The sequence below is a fragment of the Epinephelus moara genome, chromosome 9, assembly GCF_006386435.1.
Source record: "Epinephelus moara isolate mb chromosome 9, YSFRI_EMoa_1.0, whole genome shotgun sequence".
Lineage (NCBI taxonomy): Eukaryota > Metazoa > Chordata > Actinopteri > Perciformes > Serranidae > Epinephelus > Epinephelus moara.
This window is the reverse complement of record NC_065514.1, coordinates 28,087,778-28,098,374: the sequence shown is the minus strand read 5'-3', so window position 1 is coordinate 28,098,374 and position 10,597 is coordinate 28,087,778. Positions and strand designations below refer to the sequence as shown.

The window sequence follows — 10,597 nt, the reverse complement described above, 5'->3', positions numbered from 1 at the left end:
ATTAAACTAAAGTCATAACTGCACAGATCATAGACTCTAATATTATGTTTGTGCAGTGAAATTACATCTGCATTTCTCTGTCACTGTTATTTTTATAGTTATGTCCTTTTGTTGTTTGAAATATTTATGATTATATTGTTCCCTGAAACAATCAATACTCCTATTATTACTATTCAACTGGTCTTCAGTTACTTGAATGCACCATCATCCGTCATTGCGACTTCTTGACAGCTGTCAAGCCGTCATCTGTTTGCGGCTCAGTCAATGTGACGTATCGCCTGCTGCACAAAGAACTGTGGGTCAGAATAGCCAGAAAAGCATGTTGTCTTGCATAGCCTGCTGCAAAGTCAGACCAGATGTAGTAGAACATCCTGGTATTTTGGCATACTGCATTTGACATACTAAATCTTTTTTTCTGGCATACTATATTAGTATGGTAGTATGAGTACTGGAACACACAGCATGTGAGCCCCAGTGGGTCAAGCTATAGCTAGCTTAGCAAGCCAGCTATAGCTTGACAGGCTGCTTTTGTTATCACTTTACATAATTTGCAATAATTTTAGGCTGCAGACTGTTTATATGACTCTGCAGGTGATCGATTTTTGTGCACCACAAAAATTTTAAAATATGATCCAAATATTTTAGTAAAATGTGTTTGCATGGTTTAGCCTACTGCTAGTTGTATGAGATGTGACTTTTGAGCTGTATAAGTGTATATTGACACCGTAGAGCAGCATGGCAGCCACAGTTGTTAGCAGCTGATCATGTGAGGAGTTTATCTGTAACACAACAATCAAGTTGTCAAATTTCAACTATGTAAAGACTCAGTAGGGATTCCATTATAGTGCAAAAATAGCAACACTTCAAATAGAGTCATATTAACACACTGCTGTGCTGACCTAGAGCCTGTTTACACCTGGCAAATATTATTAACATGCATGTTAATAATACATTAAATAACCTACCATGCATCTCCAGCTGACCACTTGTGTTCAGATTTCATTGCTACCTACAATACATCACTTTTACTAGAAGGTCAAAGGGCCCCATGCACAGTTATTATGTCAACACTCTTGCTAGCTGCAGGCTAGCATGCCTGCTAGTCATGTTAGCTGTTGTTCTGATACAGCATCACTGTCAGCATGTCTAGGGCAAAACGGGACACTCAAATTGGGCAAGTTATTGAGCGTTGTGCTGTCACCAAATCAGTTTACACGAAAAAAGATATGAGATAAACTGCATCCCAGACCAGCTCGACAAGTGGTTTGAGTGATCAGATCACAAAGTATCTGGTTGTTGTTAGAGCTGTCCACTTGTGATTGAATCACCCAAGACGCATGTTAATACTAGGTATAAACAGGGCCTTAGACATTAACATCTTTAAATAAACTCTGAAAGTGCCACACAAGGTATTAATGATCGCCCACTGACAAGTACACTGATAATTTGTGGTCACAGTCAACCATGATGAACAAAAACCTTAAAATAAATGCCCCATGTTATCCTTTACCACCTGTGTTTTACATTCCTGTTCCATTCACAATAACCAGCTAAGCGAAAAATTTGTAGGCACATCTTTTTTTGTCACATGCGTGTGAACATTTTAGCTTCATATGTAACAATGTTGCCACCAAAACATCATACAGTATGAACAGAGTTGTTATGTATGAATGTGATACAGTTTTGTCAGGCTAGAGAGGACTTTCATGAAGGTGTGTGATGCCGGGAAATTTTTTGTGACGACGTTGCGGTTGTGCAGTGCTCATTAGTTTGTCAGATAACGCTTTCCCTGCGGGGATATGGCAGCCGCCTCCTGCATTGCTAAGCGAAGCACTGACAGCTGTGACATCAAATCACTGTTTGAAAGCGTTACTCATCGCTACGACATTGTGTCATCATGAAAAGGAGGCCATACCTGCTAGTCTCGGTGCAACAAGCTTCACATCGTGACAGCCAGCTGCACCAATCTGCAGCATGAAAGGGGTGGGTGGCAGGTGGAGGCTAAAGGATCTGCGGGAGGGGGAGACAAGAATGAGAGGTAAGATGCACCAGGAAAATGAGTAGAGAATGTGGGAGGGCAGAGTGGAGTTTGAAGTATTACATGGTGCAGGGGGAGAAAGATGTGAGTGGAAAGGAAAACAAAGGACAGAAAACTTAAGGGTTAAAGCAGAGAGAACGGATGATAAGAAATCTGTCTGAAGTTTAAACAGACTGACAATAATCTCCTTTTAAACAAACTCCTTTGGAAATTAATATTCTGTCCATATTCACATTCAGTTGCAGAAAGGCTGGGACGAGCATATCATAACAGTCAAACACTTTGTCTGATCACTGGCTTAGGCAGGGATTCAAAAGAAGCCGGCTTTGCTTTAGTAAACACAAATCATGGCCAAGTCTGACCGGAGCCAGCCGGACGGCTGCAAACCCATTTGTTTCCTTAAATGCCCTAAAAAGATATGTATCAGTTTCCATTGGGATACCTCCCTTTTCTGAGCTGAAGAGGAAATGACTAGAGGGAGTTTTCTAAAGCTAGAACATGAAGTCCTTAGTAATACAACTGTGACACTGATTCAGATACAGTAGCAGATCTCAATAGGCAACACAGGCAGCTACCCAGAGGTGGGGTGCCAAACCACCTCCTCACCCCCATCCCACTCTCTCAATTTCAAATTAAACGTAAGGGAAAAAAGATTCAAAGATCTTATGCTAACGCTTGGTCTTGGGTAGGGTAGTCTGACTCACCGGATGTAGATTGTGGCTATGAGCCTGCCTGACTTCCAGTGGCGCTGCTCTGCTGCTGCCTCAGCGTTTCTGTTTTGTTTTAATGTCTTTGTTCATGTGGGTCATCTTTGAACTTTTTACTCTATAGTGCATAACCCCAACACGGTGCTCAACTAGTGCAATGCAATGCTGTTCTTACTGAGAGGTATTGCTTTTGAACTTTATTGTCTGGCTTGCAATAATCCACTCGACACTGGGACACTATGTCAGCAGCGCTCCTGTGCTACACCCGAGACCAACTCCTGCCTCTGCCTGAGCCACACACCTGCCCCCCAGCTACCGAGGGAACTGCGGCCCAAAATCCAGCGGGGAGCTATGGGGGACAGATGCAGAAGAGGCATGGAGACGCGATGGAGTACAACAGAGACTTTGGAGAAGAGCAGACAGACCATCTCTGCCTTCCATGCTTCTCTGTAATGTCTGCTCCTTGAAGAGTAAAGTTGAGGAGCTGACAAATTTCTCACTTTGTGGGACAATAAAGTTAATATTGATCTTGACCTTGATCTTGATCATTGGGCCACAGCTTTCGGCCAACATCCTCCATTCCTTTTGCTATCTTCATGTTACGGTTTCCAAATCCCTTCGCCACAGAAAACAACAACAAACTCAGAGTTAACAACCTAGATGCTGCAAATGGCACATTTTGACTAAGACTTGCACGTGCAATAAGGCACACCTAGACTCTACATTCAGTGAAGGTAGAGTCTATAGGCAAACCCTGCCTATAGAATACAGCCGATGGCTTCCGAGAATGAGGCACACCTGCTTTAAATACAGCCGATGGCTTCCGAGAATGAGGCACACCTGCTTTATTCTTTTGGTGAATTGTTGTAAAGATCTGCAACAAATAAAACGACTCATGAACGCAGCGTGGAAAAACCCAGACTCCATCTTACAGGATTCTCATGCCTGATGCTGATCGATTTTTTGACATGGCCAGTTGGCGTTGATTTGCCACATCGTTTAATTCAGGCATCACCACACGCCAGTGACAATGACTTCAACAATGTACCAATCAAGCTTCTGTAACTTTATTGTTATAATGTTCCACTAGAGCCACATACAATCAGCAAACCATCTGTGTCTTTAACAAGTCTAGTGAGCTCCTCCAGAGTCAGGCTTCACCTCTAGGGCATGTGTTATCAAATTTTGTTTGTCTTTTTTATCAGTTTAAGCATAAGTGACATATGACAGAGTGACATACGATTGTTGATGTTGTTTGTGGTGTTTCCTTTTCCGGAGCCATTTTGATAACAGTGCTTGACTCCCCATTTGCAAAAGTTCCGTCAAAACAAATTCAACCCCGACACTATTTTGCAAGAGCACTGTCACTCTTTCATAGACAACTGCGATTGGCTCAAAGAAACAAATACAGACCAGAGTGGGGGTTTTTTCACAAAAGCAGAACAAAATCAGTGATTCTAGACCTTTGTCTAGTGCTGACACAGCACTGTAGAGACAGGTCTGGTTACGTGAGACCAATCATAGGGGTACCAGTGAGTGATCATCACAGTCAGAACTTGCTACTTGCTATAGCACTGATGGGTTTTGTGTATTTGGAGATTAGAATTATTACACTAGACTGAGAGAAAATGAAAAGGCAAAAGAAAAAAGAGAGTGGGGGAGGAGGGGGTTGGGCTTGCCTAGGGTGCTGAATGTGCTAGATCTGGCACTGTTCACAGATACTGCAAAAACTGCAAGTACATGTATACAAAATGTACGTTTCTGCATTGAAGCCCTGCAGCTGATATTTGACATGTGACTTTGAAAGAGAGATACTTTGAACGAAGTCAGCAGATGGATTTTTGACAAGCTGAGTCTCGTGCTCTGAGTGTGTGGTCTATCTTCTCTTCCTGCATCACATGAAAGCATGTGGTTGACTTGTCTGGATGGTTAGAGAACAGTAGGGGGTCCTAGGCAATAGTATACCCTTGGGTGCTTTGCAGACTTTCCCGCTAGTTTCTGCAGGCCCCATGCTGAGCTCATTCAGCCAGCTCACATACCGGCCACAATTTTGAAGTCAAGAATACGACTCTGTCTGTTGACTGAATTTTTTTTTTTTTTTATAAGAATTTGATTCTCCAGCTTCCAGGATGTGTCACAGGTAATGTCAGAAATATTCTCTGCAGATGAATTCTGCAGTATCATCCTGATTCAACAGACCAAGACAGGCCAACTCATCTGCAGCTGCCCTCAAGAAAAACTGCACTGCTGATGTATAATAACATTTTCCCACATCTCACTCCCTCGCTTGGTGCCTACGATTCTCTATTTGCATATTGTTTAAACATGTTGTCATCTCAAGCAACAGTTGTGTTCTCACATACTGCACATGGCATGCAGGTAGTGTAATAATGAACCTGCTTGATGAATAAAATGTCTGTTTGCAGAGGCATTAGATTCTTCATCATAATGGCTGATCCACATACAGCCACACAGATTTGACGCCAAGCCTGCTCTCATCCAAAGCCAGCAGAGGATTTCACTGCAAATTGATGTGGTCCTTTTTACAATGTCCCTGCCTGAGTACTGATAGAGCCACAATAAATCAAGGCAATCACAAGGAGATATGGGAAAGACTTTGCCGTAAATCCCACAGGGATCATAAATGTACAGCATCTAAACGCGTCTGTCCACACTACCTGTCTCGCTCTGTCTCATGCTATCTGCCTTCACATTACTTTCTTTTGTTGTTCTTCCTTTTCTCCGTTTTCTTCATTTCAAACACTCCCTTGTCGACACTGATCCTATCATTAGTTAAAATGTGCTGATTTGCTCTGTCATTTTAAATGTTCACTGGTTTCCTTTATTATTGTGCCAAATTTCTAATGGGATTCAGCAACAGTACAATTATTTATAGACAGAGCATTAGAGTGCAAAGCATTACACATCTCCACAGCCACTTGTTGGATCTGACACTTGTGGGACTTGTCATTCCACTTTGACACTGTAGTTGGTGCTGTGTTGTAGAGTAAGCGCACTCAAACACACACATATACAATGTACACACCCTCACTATTTCTCTATACTAAGTGTCTAAATTAACAAAGTTAACTACCTGTCTTTATTTTGATACAAACACACATCTTGATAACAAAAAAATCCCAGTGAAGGAACAATGTGACTATTACCACAACTGAATGAGCACAACTGAACATTCGTTTTTTACATACTGAATGTTGTGCTTACAAACAATGTCACAACTGGACAATAAGCGGGTACACAGTTGAGACTGGACAAAATTGGTCCAGCTGACCATCAAGTGATTAAAACTGTTGGTGACACAACACCACCACAACGTCTTGTTTTTGTTTTTTTTTTGTTGTTGTTTTTTCCAGCTTTGGACTTGTGCGAGTGTGAGTATCTGTCTGGCTATCTGGCTAATCTTGCAAACTACTGGACCAATCAGCCTCATATTTTGTGTGCACATTTATGACTGTATGCTCAAGGAACTCATGTAGTTGTGGTGGTTCACAATTGTTGAAAAACCTGTTTTATTGACCGCCATTGACTGTTAAGTGCTGACGCCTCACCCCTCTTAACCGGCTGATAAAGTGGCTCTGCTAATTATAAAAAGCCTTGCCTTGTCTGTTGCAGGCCACATTTTGCCCTTTGTCGTGGCTCAGAAAAGTGACATCCATAGAAAAGTTTGGTTTCATTTTGAACCGGAGCATCTGCAGATTAATCCCATACCTGATATATTAAGCTAAACCAACTAAAGCAAGTCATAATACGGGATAATTTTGTCACCATTTTTGCTAGCTTTGCACAACTTTGAATGTTAGGAAGCTGGGAGGGATAATTCTACAGGGGTCCGCCTGCCACCCAGTTTAGTTCCATCTGCCGAACTGTGTCATACCACAGCAAGAGCATTTCAGAAACGGAGAATTTTTTGCCGGCCAAATTTTGTATACTTGCAGATTTTGTGGTCATTTTTCCTTAATATTTGTGCTTCTACCATATATATACTATGTAGTTTATTATTGTTTTTACTTTGTTGTGCTGTAGCCTACAGGCGAAGTTAATACTGTTAATCAAAGTGAATGACATGGATCAAAGATTGTAACTGTGTTTTAGTCATTAAAAATACATATTTCTGCATAATTACATTGTAGCCATCTCTCACATACAGCGCCTGTTAGCAGGAGAAATTGAACTGCTCTGTGCAGTGTGCCGGGGCTCCATGAAAAATAGACGAGGTGTGTATTTTTTATTCGTTTCTGAGACGCTTCTCCAAAGCTAGACGGGGCTGCCTGTCAGAGATCTGTACTCTTCTGAGTGTACTTTTCTAGTTTTAAATTTTAGATTAAAAAATATCAGTCATGGATGATTCATAAAATAGTTATATCACTAAATTGTGAGGGCAATCAAAAAGATGCAGTTCATTGCATCTACAATGGCGTCTTAGTGTTATTGCATGATGACAAAAAATTGGTTCGCCATGAATTTAATGATGGATTCTAAACATTTGAAATTAAACTTTTAAGTGATTTTCAGTTACAAGGTTGTTGTTTAGTGAATCAAACTCTAATGAGGCAGTATTGAATTGTACCTCTTTATACAGTATATGCTTGTTTCTTTCTATCAAAAATGTTTTGCACTGGTCAGAGGGCACATTATTGCAACAATTTGACAACCACTGGGTTACACAGTCCTGGATCTCATCATCAATGAGGAAATGTGCACAAGGGGGGTAACTGCAAACACTTAGAATATTAAACACACTAGCATCCCCACCAATAGGTAATCTGTCTATTTTAGTGACTGTGAGAACTTACAATTCCATGTCATAGTTTCCCAGCCTTTTAATTCATGGCTGAGTCCAATCAAACACTGACGGATGGGTTACATAGGACTCCAGGCAGTCAGTATGAATTACAGGGATATGCAAACCAGTTCTCACTTTTCATGGTGGCTGGGCCTTGAGTGGATCTTGCTGAAAAAGCAGTGCCGATCTTTCACTCCTCTATTTTTATAAATAAATTGTCCCTTTAGGTCACAGAACTCCCCTGAGCGACATCCCTTTATGGAGACGACCCGTGCCTGCTGAAATATTCCAGACAGTTTTAGCACCTCTAGTCTTCCGTCAGCATTTACCACAATGTCCTGCTGTGGGGCCTACCGCCAAGTACATTTATCACCATATCGATGATATTGTGCATTCCTGTAAATGGTGAATGCAGGTGCTTCGGCACTCACAACCTCAATGCCCAGAGGTGTAACAACCTCGCTGCACTATTATTTAAAGTTGTTTCAGCCTGTGTTTTTCTGGTCAAATGAGATTCTTTTACCCAGGTCTGCTTTACATCTGAGGCTAATGGTGGTGCGGTGCTTGTGTTGACCAGCAGGTGGAGAAGTTTTTATGGACTGTTTTACCCTCCAGCCCCCACCCCTATCCCTCCTGTCTGTCTCATGCTACCCCTGATGAGAGGAGTTCCTGCACAAACTTCATTCCACTCCACAGAGGGAGAACATATGTTGGAGACTCACCACAGGCAGAGCAGAGAGAGTAGACAAACAAAGCTCTCAGTCTGGACTCAGTGTTTGATGTTGGATTACTTCTCTCAAGTCAGGGTCTTCATGCGTTTTTGCAACAGAGTGCATGAATGTGAGGTTTGTGTGTGAGGTGTAAATGTAATTTTAACTACCTGTAGACATGGATGCATCCTGTTCTGTGAGCTCTCTCCTCCTGGCCCTTCTACTCTCTCTTTACCCATGCAGCCACCTCTATGTTTGGGCCGCAATGGACTCCTGCTATGATGAGGAAGGCACCCAAAGCCGTTGCATGCCCAAGTTTGAAAACATTGCCTTCAATCGCACTGTGGTGGCATCAAATGTATGCGGTTCCCCACGTGAGGACTACTGCATGCAGACCGGCTCGACGCGCTCATGCCACTTCTGTGACGCCTCGGACCCAGAGCTGAGCCACAACACCAGCCTCCTGACAGACTTCAACAGGAACGAGGAGCCCACATGGTGGCAAAGCCAGTCCATGTACTATGGTATCCAGCACCCCAATTCTGTCAACCTCACTCTGCACCTTGGTAAGAGCACAGCAGCAGATCCTTCATTCTATCTGACCCCAGAATTCTTTGGTTTGACTGTCCTCAACTTTCAGTGTACTTTACGGCCAGGCTGAGTGATCTAGGTCAAGCATGTGTGTCCTCAGGGTTCAATTATGGTGTCTGTTCCTGTAATGTTGTATATAATGTCCCATTTCATTTTAAAGTGCTTGAAAGCTTTTCATGTGTGCACTGCATTTGCTGTGTCCAGGAATAGAATATGAATATCAGTAATAGATTTAGCGCTCTGCTGAATGCAGATGGCTTCCAGTGTTAAGAGTGTGGTGATGGGATTTCAGATCAATGCATGTTAGTCGACCTCACACCAGTTGAGTCGAGGTTTCATCACTTTTTCCACTTTTCTTTTCTGTGCAGCAAGTATCATGATGCATTATTTTCTGCACTGTGAGCCCTCTGATGGGGAAATCTTTAATACGAAACAGCTGCGCTTAACAACACATGATTTGTATTATTCAGTCCCAGCTTTGAGCTGTCTTCATAAAGAACACTTTGGCCCAGACGTGGCTTAGACTTGGAGTGTTTGTTAGCACATAGCCACAAGGGCATGTCTGAGAATTTGGTCGGATTTAAAGTGGATGACGAGGACACACACTTGCATCTGACATGCCTCGATAGCAACTGAGTGATGGTTCGGTGTTGGCCTATGTTTACATTCAGCCCACGTACAACCATGGAGTATTAGTGATGAACCCATCCGAATCTGGCTGCTATAATACAGTCACAACTCAGGGTTCTTCTTTTTTTTTAAGGTTTGATTTGGGCCAAGACACACAGCTCTCAGAGACACGTTTCCAGCAGGATTTGGACCAGGCCAGGGCCAGAAATCAAGCTTTATGTAATCATTTTAGCTTGAAATCCACATTTCACATTGTATTACATTACAAATTCAGCATTAATCTTTTGCTACAGGCTCACTTTAGTGTTTTCATGTCAGCGATTGTAAGGATTTACCACAACAAATAAACTGTTTATTATATTTTTCAGAGAGATTCCAGGAAATGTCAGTAAGTTTGGCAGAAATAAGACTTTGATAAGGAGAGGTGGACCAACTGAAGTTAGCTAGGCATTACCATAAAATACATCTAGAATTCAAAAGATACCCTGACTTCCAAGGGAGGTATATGTCATTAACCCCCCAGCCAGAGTCACTTTTGCAAGCCAGGACTTGGTCAGCAGGTCTACTGTCTACTTTACATTATGCACATTACCCCTTTACTTTGGAGAAGGTTTTACAAAACTTTTGGAGAGAAATCACTCAGAAATGTGTTTTAAACTAAGTTTAGCTTTTGGAGTTTTTGAAACATTCACCTATAGTAAACACAATTACAGTCAAAGCTCAAGTATATCCAACAAATTACAGCTAAATATCAAAACAACAGGATCAATTTAGACCAGCAACATATTAAGTAGCCAAGAGATTTTTTGGAACTTGTGCAACATTTGATTAGGAGTTAGTGCTGATAAAACTTTTAACACAGGAAAAGGCACAAATGCATTATTGAGGAAGTGTGTGAAAAGGGCGGCATAATGATTTAGGGGAAAGAAGTGGATAATAACTGCAATATCTCATAATATTTTGTGAAATTACACAAACTCTTGAAGACAAATGACTTGTTGTTGGCACAAATTATGTAAACAAAATGTTTCTCGAGCATGAAGTGGATTCTGTCACAGTAGTTTCATTTGTTTCTCTTGTACAGCACTTGAAAAGCTCAAATAATAGTTACTCATCT

The 10,597-nt window shown here is 41.7% G+C and overlaps 1 protein-coding gene across 1 annotated transcript in view; it reads left to right on the top strand.

Moving 5' to 3' along the window:
- The first annotated feature begins 8,242 nt into the window (after positions 1–8,242).
- The window catches only part of lamc3 (laminin, gamma 3), a 160,209-nt gene continuing 157,854 nt past the window's right edge, over positions 8,243–10,597 (top strand). Inside the window, exon 1 of the mRNA XM_050053336.1 lies at positions 8,243–8,825. Within this exon, the coding sequence (XP_049909293.1) occupies positions 8,438–8,825 (388 nt within the window). The 5' untranslated portion in view covers positions 8,243–8,437. The remainder of the gene's footprint in view (positions 8,826–10,597) is intronic.